The following is a 13,622-nucleotide window of genomic DNA, read 5'->3' on the forward strand; positions in this document are numbered from 1 at the left end:
GGAAATAATCAAGTTAAATACAAGTAACTTCAAAACTTTACTTTATAGTGATCTTGGAATGATAATTCACTTTAATACTGATAATTAATTACCTCAATAACTTCATATAACAGACCTTCTTTAATAGCAGCTTTCAAATAAGCAGTGTGGGAAATTATAAATATTAGTTCTTCATCATATGATACAGCCAATCACAGGCGAGATCACAGCGACAGCGTGCTGGTATATAGTTAATGTAATCAATTGATAAATATTATGGATTAGCACTGTAGTTGTACTTGAATAACTGATTAGTTAGTAAACTGATGAAGGCATAATTACTGGATTCTCACTGATCAGTGAAGGAAGTTCATAGTTTAAAAGTTGAAGTAAACATGATGCAGAGCGACAAATTATCATTATTGATGTTTTCATATGTAAGCAGCACTTCATCATATCTAGCATCATACTTTAGTAGCTGATCAAAGCTGTTTTTTTTATTTTAAATCTTGATCTTCAAACTCACCAAAAAGTACAATATCAAAATACTCAAGTAAAGTACAAATACCACGATACTGTATCCGAGTACTTTACTAAATGTAGCTCTAAATATATTTTACTTTTTCTATTCTGAGAAAATGAAACAGGAGCTTCTGATTCTCTGAAGATTTGGGTGTTTAATTTGTCGTTTCTGGTGACATTTCAGACACTTTTATTTACCCATTAACTATATTTGACTCAGTTTGTTGCATTAAATATACAAATATTAAATGAAATAGTTTAAAATCTTGTTCTTATCGCTCCAGTTTAACAGTTCAAACTGCAAATACATTTAATTGAAATCTGTACCGAGTTATATTTTTTGCCAAAACAGGCTGCCGATAACTAATTCATCACTTCACGTTTTCATTTCAGTCTCTGTAAGTAGATTTCAGAGTCCGAAAAGGTGATTTAAAATTTGTGCACAATTTTAATAAAATATAAAAGGACTTAAGGAGCTCCACAATTTTTCAAAAACCTGCCATGCAGGAAGGAAAAACACTGTGCAGGATATAAACTATTAGCTTTTAGAGCATTGTATGACACACACACACACAACAAAAAGGTAATAACTGGCAAAAGAAGACATTTCTTCACAAACAGAAATTCACTTGGTTTATTAAGAGCTTAAGGCTTGTGTTTATTTCAACAGATCAGGGCATCAACTTTCAAAACTCCACAAACATCAGCGAGAAAAGCTTCAGAGCAACAAAACCACCTGAACACATGAAGAAGAAGAAGAGGAAGAAGAAGAAGATGTTGCTTCAGAACAAACGTCTGAGGCCAAAACTATCTCACCAACAGCTGAACACAAGGAAACAAACAGCTGGATGCATCTGTAAGACGGGCTGACATCATTTAAAGTGACAAAAAACATTCTGACATTTACATCGACCAGCTGCACGAGATCCGAAACCCGACAGTGTCTCCACCGTCGTTTGCAGTCTGGGTCTTAGTGCCAAACATGTTTTAGCAATGCAGCAAAAACACAAAAGAACCGACGTGTGAAACTCATCTGGATGTCCAGCAGAAGCAGCGACACGGGTCAAACACGGACCTGAAGAAACCATCCAGTTCTGAACTCACTTGGGCTGCTTTTTTTTTACTGGTTCCAGTCAGCACTGAACTGGATGAGTGGATTCTTGCCTGTTCTGGGCCAGACTGATCCACTTTAAGTTGGTATTAAACCTGTCTTGGTGTAAACTAATTTCAGTCAGTTATGAACTAGTTGGGTTGGTTCAGAACTGTATAGACTGGTTCTGAACTCATATGGTTTGTTTCTGAACTGTTTCTAGTCAGTATTGAACTGGATGAGTGGGTTCAAAAACTAGTTTGAACTGGGTTTGGTACAGTAGAAACCCGTTTGCGGTGGGCAGTACACTGATTTCAGTCATTTACTGAACCGGTTTTGGTTGGTTCTGAACTGATTCTAGTTTTTCATGTGATGTCTAGTCGGCATCAAAGTATTCTGGGTTGTATTAAACTGGTTTAAACCATTAACTGTGTATAACTACGGACGTCATAACGGCCCCTCAAAGAGAAACCAGAAACATCTGGATCGCCGCCTGCTACAGTACAGGTCATAAGTCCCGCCCCCTCCATGTTAGCAGATTGGACATGAACCAAACTAAAAAAAATCAAACAACAGGTCAAATAAATTTGGTTTCTGTCATTTTAGGTCGTTCTTATCACTCTGATGTTTGTGCAAGTGCTCATTTTTCTAATAAGTTTGTTTTTAATTAGTTGTTTCACGATATAAAAAAGGGGTGTGGCATCATGATTGACAGCTGTGACAGCCACTCTAAAACCTCCGTCAGGCGGTGGGACGGCTGAGGGGGCGTGTCCCGTGGACCGTCATTCACTATTGCATAGCGGCAGGAAGTGGAGACATGTGGTCCATATTCATATACAGTCTCTGGTTTAAACCAGTCTGACCTGGTCGGGTCGGGTCAGAGCCGTGTCGTTTTAGTACTAGTTCTAGTCAGTACTGAACAGGGCTTCTAAACTGGTTAGGGCAGGACAGAAGTAGTTTTGGATGGTATTAAACTGGTTTGGGTGGGTAATAAACTAATTTCACTCAGTACTGAACTGGTTGAGATCCAAAGCTTTCAACTGGTTGATTGCAGTTATCACTGGTCTGGTTTGGCTGGTTCTGAATTTGTTTTAGTTGGTTCTGAGTTGACCTCTGTCAGTATGGAAGCAGTCTGGGTTTTATTAAACCTGCAGTGTGGAACTTTCACATATAAACGAATGCCCGTTAAATTCAAGCCAAATGAGTTCAAACGATGCTGATTAAGCCGATCACCACCAGATAAATCTCTCTGTATTTCACAGTATGGCTGTTTGGCCGTTAATCGTGCAGCTCTTCTAGACTTACCAAATGTTATTGGACCGAATGGATCAAATTCTGATCAGTTTATGGGGGTTGTGTGACACTCAAAACAATGTATCCACCGTTTTACAGCCGCAACAGCAGGTTACAGCCAGTGTGTACTAGCCACAGGGCATACTGGGACAAATCCTGGTAGGTCGGTGGACCATCAAACCATCTCTGTGTTTACCGGCCCTCTGTGTGCCCGTTATTCAGGGTGCCCATGAGAGCTGCTGCACGCCTTTGCTCTCACTGCCAGGATGGGGAGACAAAAGTCCCACAATCCAGTTTTAAACTGATTTAGTTTGATTTTGAACTGGATGAAGTTTGTCCCAGGTTCTGTTAAACATGCATCAAACCCACATGTAAGTTTACAGTAAACAAGAAGTTGACTTTTGGAGGTCAGAGACGCATTCTGCCTCATGAATAAAGTCAGTTTGTCTCCACATTAATTAAAATAAACTTTGAGTGTGAATCCAAACATAGAGAAACATCATTAAAAACTGATTGTCTGAATAATCCTGGACGAAAGCAAGCGAGGCAACATTTACGGTCACATGAAGTGACGTCTTGTCTCCTTTGAGGCGTTTTTATGAGTCTGTAATTATAAAAACTTCAACTGAAATTCAACCGTCTGACTGGTGAAGTTGATCCTGAACTGGTTATTTCTGAATTTGGGCCAGTTAAGGTTGTTCTGATGTGACTGGAGTTGGATCTGAACTAGTTTCTAGTGATTTCAAACTAGTTTGGGTTTGTTGAGAGTTTCAGCTGGTTCAGAACTGGTTTGCATTTGTCTTCCAACTAGTTTATGTTCAGTCTGAAGTGTTTTTTCTGACCTGATAACAGTTTCAAGTGGATCAGTAACGTTTGAGTTCTAAATTTGTTTGGGTCAGCTGGGAACTAAGGCTGATCTGATCTGGTTGGAAGTAGTTTGGGTTGAATGTGAAGTGCTTTGAGTTGGGTCCGAACTGATTTTAAGACAGTTTACATTGGTTCTGAAATATCCGGGTTTGTTTGAAACTGGTTTAGACTGGCTGCAGACTGGTAAAGTTGGTTCCAAAATGGTTAATGCTGGATCTGAGTTGGCTCTGAACTGGTTTGGGTCAGTTCTCAAATGGTTTCAGCTGGTTCTGAACTGGCTTGCATTTGTTTTCCAACTTGTTCATTCAAAACTAGTTTTGTTCAGAACTAATTGAGGTTGATTTTTAACCAGTTTAGTGATGGATCTTAAATGATTGTTGTGGTTTTACACTTGATTCAGTTTTGAAATTCACCATATCTGAACTGGTCTGAGTTGGTCCAGAACTGGTTCCACTTGAATCTGCCTTCTAACTAGTTAGGGTTTAGTCTTGACTGGTTTTATTTGGGTGGGTCTGGAATTGAGTCAGGTCTTGTTTGCATCCATTTGGAACTGGTTTCGGCAGTATCTGAACTGGTTTTTAGATGAGTCTGAACTGGTTTAGTTTGGTTCAGAACTTTTTTTCTGCTGGTTGAGTTTGCAATGGTCAACTAGTAAAGGGTCACTCGGTTTTGTCCAGAACTAGAAGTTAACTTTGTAACCAGTTTGTTAGTTATTCTGAACTGGTTAGGTTGGCTCTGAATGGGTAAGTGTTGCTTTGGAACTGGTTCTGAGGACATTGTAGTTGGGTTTGTTGTGATTTTTGCTGGTTTCAAACTGGTTTAGACTGGATCTGAAAACGTTTGCGGTTGTTCTAAACTTCATGATAGTTGGGGTCGGTTCGGAACTGGTTCAGGCTGATTCTAAAATGGTTTGAGTTGTAACAGGTTTGGGACGGGTTTTTTTTAATGGTTTGGTTGGTTAGAAACTGGTTTGGGTCAGTTGTGAACACGTGGTGTGGTTTTATATTAAGTTACAGCCTTAATGACAGGAGCTCGACTACACTGAAAACATCTTTATATGACTCATAAGGCATTAGAGGAAGTCAAAGTCTAACAGAAAATTAAAAACAGCACAGTCCAGTTCAGCACGATGGTGCAGAGCTGGTTCCAACGGACGGACCGTTTCTAGTGTTTTGTTGCAGGATTTTCTTATAATCTGTGGAACAGAGTTCATTAATTGTCTGTCCATTCCCCATTATGCATCACTGTGAAGAGGACGGGAAGGAAAAGACTGAGACGCACCACCGTTACAGTAAAGGCACCAATCACAGAGCATTTTGGACAGCGAGTGTCGTGTCATCATGACACGGTGAATGTAAAGCCGCACAATAACTGAAGAAGGGAAGAAGAGTATGAATCAGTGTGCTATCAAACTTGTAAAACAAAAGAATCAGAAAACAGGACTCAGTCTTACTCCACCAACTGTGCTCACTAACTACAACATTAAAAACATGTTTCGTCTTCAGAGACTTTAGTATTCTGAGAAATAAGTTGACATCAAAGCTAGAAAACGTCGACCCAAAGCTTGAGGCACCGCAGCCCTCTGAAACGCTGACAGACACTTCGACAGGCAGTTCACTCCAAAAAAAAAAAACACAAAAAAACAAAACTGAACTGGGCGTCTTCTCACAGATAAAACTGTTGCGTTGTTTGGAGCAAATAGAAGCACCGCTGTTGATTTTAACCTCATTTTCAACCACCTCCATTCACCACTCCAGTTACAGTATAGTGTGGACGTCTTTAAATGATCTGGAGTCACAGCGAGAGTTTGGTTGTTTTCCTGCAGCGTCGTTTCCAACAGCACTCTGATGACACGCCACTGTCGCTTTCTTTTGGAGTTCTCTGCCGGTCTCACCGTGCGTTCACAGTGCGAGCAACACAATCGCAAACCAGCCACGTAGAGGGGCATGCTGGGAATTTTCTCGACAGGCCGGTTGACCTGAGGGCTGCAGGCAAGTCGAGAAAAACACCAGAAAAAACATTAAGGTCCAGTGCTGTTTCATCTGATCATAAGTCAGGTTTTCTCCACCTGCCAAGTTGACTTTGGTACATTCTAGCGCTGAAACGATTTATCAATTAACAGATTATGTAACAGAATATTTATTATTAACAATTCGGAAACTGGTTCTGGATCTGCTCGTTGTCTTGTTTCATGTCAGAGTAAATTTGATTTCTTTTGGTTTTTGGATAGTTAGGCAACAATCTAAAGAATCACTTCAGACTCTGGAAAATAAAGATGGATAACTGTTAATGTTTGATGTCCCAAATAACATGAAATGTAAATATCATGTTTATAAAATCCCAGTTCCTTTATAAATATTCAAAGTACTAATCATCATCTTAGTTAGCTATTTAGCTGGTTAGCTGTGACGGGTGGCTACTACACTTGATTGTTTCATCAACTGAAGTTGATTCCAGCTTTTATCTGACGACCGACAGGAAGGAAACGTCTCATCAAATCCTGATTGAAAGCTGTGAAACGTGATGCATGTTTTGAGCTGTGTTAACTCAATGTCATCGGAGGACCCACCCACGATGAGTCATAACAGAGTAACCAATCATCAGCCCCGCTGCTCGCAGTGTGAACGCCTGTTTAGGTTATGCATAAACTTTAAAAGTGCAGTTCAAAAAGTTGTCTTTTTGGTGTTCAAGTGCATACATTTGTTCTCACATTTATGGCTTTTTTTTAGTAACAAACTAGTATAAATGCAGAGGACGGTTTGGATCGTTCCTATAGTCTCTTGGTGTGCTTGGAGTTATAGTGGCTCCTCATGTCTTTGCGGAGGCGGAACTTCTCTCCACAGACGCCGCAGATGTACAGGTGGACGTCCATGTGTTTCTCCAGCTGTTCTCCCCCAGGGAAGATCTGGAAGCACACCTGGCAGATGGTTTCCCCGGCCGACAGGTGGGAGATCATGTGTCGGACGTGGTCGTGTTTGAGGAAGGTTCCCTGGTCGCAGACTGGGCATACGTACCGCGCCATGCCTTTGTGCATGTCAGTGTGCAGCCGCAGCTGGCGCTCCCGCAGGAACTGCTTCCCGCAGGTCTGGCAGGTGAACTGCTTCTCCTTGGTATGGACGGTGTAGTGCTCCCGCAGGTGGCAGCGCTGGTAGAAGCCTTTGCCGCAGATGCTGCAGAAGTGCTTGCGGCGGTGATCCGGTTCGCTGCCTTCCTCCAGCAGCACAGGGCGAAACAGCTCCGGGTCATGACAGGCCAAAGCGTGCTCCAACGCCAGGCTCTCGTTCTGGAACAGCAGACCGCAGTGAGGGCAGGCCAGGTCGGCCGCCTCCAGCAGGCCCTCCTCCATCCCCTGTGGCTCCTCCAGCAGCGACACCTCGTCCTCCCCGTGGGAGTCTGACTCGCCGCCGTGGGATTCGCCGCAGCGCTCCGCGTGCTCCTGAAGCTGCCGACCTTTGATCAGCACTTGGCCGCACCTCCCACAGGCACAAATATGGCCCATGTGATTGGACAGGTAGTGAGCAGACTTGTCCTCCTCCGTTAACAAAGCACCACACAGTTCACAGGGGGAACAGTCGGTGTCTGGCTTCTCGTCTTTGACCTTCCGGAGCTTCGCTGGGATTCCTGAATCATCGCTGCTGGACATGTGACCCTCGAAAGGCTCACTGTTGTTCTCTAAACCTGAGACGCCAGGCTCTGGCTCGCGGTCCGATCCCGTCTTCTCCCTCAGCAAGTCTTTTCGTGTGGCGTCACTGAATCGTGTGCTACAGTCTCTGCTGGCGTGCTCACCGACTCGGACCACCTCTATCTCAGGGAACACACTTTCTTCTGGTTCTGTTTTGATGGAGATGCTTCTGGTGGACCCGGGCCCGCCATCTGTTCCTGCTGCCGATGACCTCATGGTGGGGTCAGAGTCCGCCTTGGCTTCGGGCCAGTCCTCCTCGCCTTTACAGATGACCCTGTGTTCCTCCGTGCTCTCAGAGGCGGAGCTCTCGGCCTTACTGGAGTCGTTGTCGCCTTCGATGTTACTTCTCTGCGGGTGATAGGCCTTCCGGTTGGTGCAGGTCAGGATGTGTTCAATCAAAAGCTTCTCACAACTGAAGACGAAGCCGCAGTCGTCGCAGGTGTAGGTGCGGCCGAATCGAGGACGGTCTTTAAGAGTCGAACTCCTCCCGCCGGATCTCTTTCTCAAGTCACACGGCTGGTCGACTACTCCGTCCACGACTGGCGGCGCCACAATCAGAGGGGTGTTCACCACCACCTCCTCCGCCACCACTGGCCTGCTGGTGGTCGCAGGAACAGCTGGACGTCCGGCGGTGCTGCTGACAGTTTTTGGTAAACGCTCTGCTTCTGGTGCAGCAGGCCTCTGCTGCTCGTACATGCGCACTCCAAACATCATTTTCCCGCCGGCGGGACCAGTGGAGGAGCTGGATGAGGAGGACGAGGAGGCCGAAGAGGACGGCGTAAGATTGGAGCTCCTGATGTCCCTGAGATCCTCCAGTGAGTCGGGGATGTAGTACATCTGCAGGTACGCCATAGAGGCCTTAAGCTCATCGAACTCGTAGCTCCCCACGACGATGCGTCCGAGGTACATGAGCTGCAGGATGAGGTCGAAGCACTCGGCGCTGATCTGCATGTTGCTGAGGTCCAGCCGCCCCGCCCCCTGCTGGTCGCGGATAAACATCATCCTGAAGTAGGAGCTGCAGGCCGCGAGGACGGCCTTGTGCGCCCTGAAGTAGATGTCACCGATGGCGATCAGGCAGTCGCACAGGAATCCCCACTCCCGCTGGTTGTTGAGCTGCTGGAGGACATGATCGCTGTGGCTCAGCCTCGCCATCGCCCTGCAGACAACAGAGGAGGACATGAAGAGAGAAATGAAACATCTGCATTCTTTCTGCTGTGAGGTTTCTCTGTGGTCGACTTTTATTGCGTTGCAGTGTATTTCATAACGTTTGGCTGGTTGTGCTCAGTGACAACAGATCTCAGTCCTGCTATGACTCAAGATCAGGCCTGAATAATTAAGAGATCTGACTTCAGTCATTTAGCCGCCGCTTCATCAAACTTTATTAATCAGAGTTCATTCAGAAGACATTTACTCTCTGAAGAACATCCAGAGTTACTTCTGTTTTTACTGAAGAGTTCAACAGGAAGCATCTATGACGAGGTGGCCTGAAGCTCTGGAGGCTGGAGGTGAAACAACAGGCGACGGCGATGATAAGACGACCAGCCAGGTGTTATTTCACTGATTTGAAGGAGCAGAAGAAGAGAGGAGGAAGAGAAACTAGACTACAGGGGATTAAAAAAAGGCTGCTGGTGTCTAATCTGAGCACAGCTGCAACAATTTATCTATCGCTGGAAAATTATTCCTTGTTTTTTTTTAACCAAAAATGCCAAACATTCACTGCTTCCAGCTTCTCCAGAGTGAGGATGTGCTGTTTTTCTGGCAAATATGATGGTAAACTGAGTGACTGCTGTTTGAATTAAATACACCAATGGCTGTCGGGTGGACATTTAATAAAGATTCATTCTGCAGAATACGTTGAAGGGATCTCAGAGATAACAGTGTTGTGATTAAAGTACATTCACATATACATAATATCCACATAATAACCAGCTTTATTGCTGCGTAATATTCGGTGTGAAGCATGTAGGATGGATACAAGCTGCTGAGAAAACCTGAAATATACCGAACACATGAAAACTAAAAATGTACATTCTGCTCTTCTACTCTGTTTTCTTATTGGACACTATATTCATATATATATATATTAGGCACTGGCCACATATTTAACACATATTTGCAGCCTCTTCACCACTGAGTGATTTAATACTGTATGTCGGGAAGTTACTGTCGCACCTGGATTGTTATTTCAAAATTCATAAATACTGTTTTCTGAACATAGATCATAGTGAACAATAATACGCACTTACACTCGTTTCATGCTTGTTTTGTGTAGATTTCTGGTTATTGTGTTGCTGTGATTTATGTTTATAATGTGTTATTACGTCATCCCACAGCTTACAGGCTTTTTCATTCATATCTGTGTGTGACTGTGATCCTCGTAAACAAGAACACGACAAACGTCTGACTGTTAACTGAACGTTAATCTGTCTCAGTGTGACGTCACAGTGATGATGACCTACAGGCCTCACAGGAAACATGATTTGCATTTTGAGTTAAAAGCTCAGAGTTGATAAGTATTTTAGCCAGATGAGGACTTTCTCATGTGTCAGTCCAGCTGTTGGCTTCCTGATGCTTGTCGCTGATCGACAGAAAACTCATCACCAACTATTTTTCTCTGATTCCAGCTGCTTAAATGTGAATATTTTCTGGTGTCTTTTATCCTCTTTGACAGTAAACTGAATATTTTTAGGTTGTGGACAAAACAAGATCTTTTCAGTTGCATCTTGAGCTTTGGGAAACACTGATTTTTCACTGTTTTCTGACATTTTAAGGACCAAACAACTGATCGATTAATTGAGAAAGCGGCAGCTTCCTGGACAGGAAACAGAGTCACAACTTGGGGAAACAGGTTACAAATCTTCTTCATGGTGCAGTAGAACAAACATTCTTTCATCCAGATGTTCAGAGAGGATTAATTATATTTTAGAGATGTTTCCTCTGTGTCTGAATATATTCTCAGACATGAGACGAACACACTGAGACCACAGGAACCAGTCAACTGTCCCAGATTCTACGGTTCGGTTTTTGTAAAACTTTCCCTTTAACATATATGTTTGTTTTACTGCACCAGCTCTAATGAAACATGTACAGCTGACATTATTATTCCCAGATGTCAAACTGCAGAGGTGGAAAGTAACTAAGTACAACTAGCTAACTGTATATAAAGTAGTGTAAACTAGCTCCACCTCCAGCAGCTACAACAGTAACATGCTGCTCTAACACTGATGCTTCACTATTAATAATCTAATGATGTCATATATAATAATATATCAGTCAGAGGGACCAAACCACTACTTTTACTGCAATACTTTAACTACATCAAGCTCATAATACTTATGTACTTTTACTGCAATACTTTAACTACATCAAGCTCATAATACTTATGTACTTTTACTGCAATACTTTAACTACATCAAGCTCATAATACTTATGTACTTTTACTGCAATACTTTAACTACATCAAGCTCATAATACTTATGTACTTTTACTGCAATATTTTAACTACATCAGGCTCATAATACTTATGTACTTTTACTGCAATACTTATACTACATCAAGCCCATAATACTGTAATACTGTAGGAGGATTTTACATGCAGGACTTTTACTTGTAATGGAGTATTATTACAGTGTTGTGTTGGTACTTTTACTGCAGTAATGTATCTGAGGTGTTTTAGGTGTAACCCCTCCCTCCCCGCAACCCCCCCGCAGGCCCGCCGCGGACATTCCCGCATTCAGCGGCTGTCAGTCCCGCAGAGAGCCGACAGAGAGCAGGGAGAGGCCGGACGAGCTAAAATGGAGATTACAGCTAATAAGCTAACTGCTGCTAGCATCAAACCAACCGGACGTCACTGCGTTTATCCCTCCAAACTAAATACTGTGACGCCTGACAGGAGATGAAACAGGCCGGCAGGAGGCCTCTGTGATTGATTCAGCAACACACAGCAAAGTAAACATTAGTTTGTTTTCATTTACACGAATAATAAGATGTTTACTTTAAGGTGAAACTCGTTAGAAACCGTTGTTTTTGTTAACACGTCACGTTTATCTTGAAAACCCTGGCCGGAAGCGTACGTTCTACGTGCTGTAAGTTTGACGGCCGTACAGCCATATCTGTCCCGCAAACAGCCCGCCGCCCCCGCACTGCCACCCGCATTCAGCTCGCACGGAGCGCAGCAGGCCGCGGGGGATTTTTTCTGACTCTTCCCGGGCAGAAGGCCCGGAGCGCCGAGCACACACCCGCCGACTCACCGTGAGACGGAGGCCCGCGGAGGAGCTGCTGCTGGCGGCGGAGAGCGCGGAGGGTCCGGCGGGCAGAGGAGACGCAGGAGAAGCCTCTTCTTCTTCTTCTTCTTCTTCTGCTGCTGCTGCTGCTGCTGCTTCTTCTTCTACTGCTGCTGCTGCAGGACGAAACAACTTCCGCAGAAACTGCCGCTCCGTCACAGCGGAAATCACGACAACACAAAATAGAAGTCTTCCGGTGAAATGGTGGCCTTCGGAATAAAGTTCATCTCTTCATTCTGCTGGTTTAAATGTTTTGAAGTCTGAAAGAAAGAAAGTTTGTTTTCTCTAAAACCATAATTACTTCACGTAAAAACACAACATGTCTTATTATTTTTAAAGCGTTTATTTCCAAATAAGATTTGGTACTTTGAGCACAGCCATTTATTAATGTATTATATGATCATAATAACAACATACTTATATAGACTAATGAATTCATAAAACAAATAACTGCTGAAACATGAATATGTACAAAAACAATAAGACCAATTAACGTATATACATTTTTATTCATTCATGTAGGTTGTTGGTGTATTATTGGCTGTTGTTTTCCCCCCATATGTTTCAGGTGCCTTCACAAAAAAAAAAAAAAAAATAAATAAATAAAGCTGAGGACCCAAATTTAATCTTGTTTCTCAGAGTTTTGTGTTTTAAGTTAAATTTTATTTGCTAAATTAAAGGGTTTTTTTTTGCAGCTAATACATTTGCTTTTCCTGTGATTTGTTTCAGTGCTGCAGTTCAACAGATAATAAATAAATATTTCTGTTCATTTTTTTTTTACACTTGGAGAGACTGTGGTTCATAATCAGCTCTCACAGTGTTTTCTCTTCACTTTGTATAATGATTTTCTGTGACTGGTGTCTTCTTGCAGCAGGATACACTTTAGAGGTTGAACAAGATAAGTAAGTTTGAAATCATGTTTTCCCTCTGGAAGAACGATACTGCATGTTTTTAGTAATTATATTTTATTGCAATTGGGAGGTGATGGGATTACAATTATTAAATGTTATGTATATACACTTAAATACAATGTAATAACTATAATAATATCAACAGTAAACATTGTAGATGCACACATTACAATTTAAAAAATGAATTCCTTTGAAAATAAAACACTACGTATTACGTTTATTTTATTTAATTTTTATTTTATTTGATAGGGACGATGCAATTTAACATAGTTCCAGTACAGAACATGAAACTGATGTGCTGCACAGAAAGTTTATAGCTGTTGCTAATTTTCAACTCTTGTCCCCAGTTGGGCTTTACATATACAGTGTGTTTAAATAATAATTGTTTAAACTAGCGGCGACATTAAAGTTGTAAGTTAACAATCCTTATATATGATATATATGATATGTTTTGTATATATAATAAATATAAACATAGCTGTAAAAAATATTAAAAATATTTAAATTTTATATTTGACAATCTCAAATATACTATTTTGAAAATCTGAACAGGAAGTGTCGCGTATTATTTCTGTTTACTTGACGGGCTGAGTCCACTCAGAGAGGAGCAACCAGATAGCAGGTCTCACTCTGAGCTGATTTTCAGGAACCACAAATGTTTTCAGGTCAAAGACGCAGGATAGCTCACTCTGTTATATTTTCATGAAACATTTTCACACAAACAGAAAAAACAAATACTGAAAAAACTACAAAAAGGAAAATCATTGTTCTGATATTAATGTATGATTATATATATATATATATATATATATATATTGAAAAATTCAATTTAGAAACTCGAAACGATGTTGAGAATGTTTGATTGAAATTAGTATTTAATATAAAACACAAAGATCTTCTAAATTAAAAACAACTATTAATGCATTTAAAAATGAAAATGAACCAATGACATTTTTTTTCTGGCATTTAAAGACAAATTAAAAGCTGTAAAATCT

At 41.8% G+C, this 13,622-nt stretch overlaps 1 protein-coding gene across 1 annotated transcript; it reads right to left on the reverse strand.

Moving 5' to 3' along the window:
- Nucleotides 1-2,915: 2,915 nt before the first annotated feature.
- zbtb1 (zinc finger and BTB domain containing 1) lies at nt 2,916-12,275 on the reverse strand. Its single transcript, XM_042389719.1, has 2 exons — nt 11,684-12,275; nt 2,916-8,589 (listed from the first exon to the last, which is right to left on the reverse strand). The coding sequence occupies exon 2, from the start codon at nt 8,583-8,585 to the stop codon at nt 6,522-6,524; it is 2,064 nt and encodes a 687-aa protein (XP_042245653.1). The 5' UTR covers nt 8,586-8,589; nt 11,684-12,275; the 3' UTR covers nt 2,916-6,521.
- Between the last annotated feature and the right edge of the window lie 1,347 nt (nt 12,276-13,622).

This window comes from Thunnus maccoyii, chromosome 17 (genome assembly GCF_910596095.1).
Source record: "Thunnus maccoyii chromosome 17, fThuMac1.1, whole genome shotgun sequence".
NCBI lineage: Eukaryota > Metazoa > Chordata > Actinopteri > Scombriformes > Scombridae > Thunnus > Thunnus maccoyii.

What these genes read in the sequence shown, in the direction of transcription:
- zbtb1 (XM_042389719.1), bottom strand. Translation starts at nt 8,585, where the DNA reads ATGGCGAGGCTGAGCCACAGCGATCATGTCCTCCAGCAGCTCAACAAC.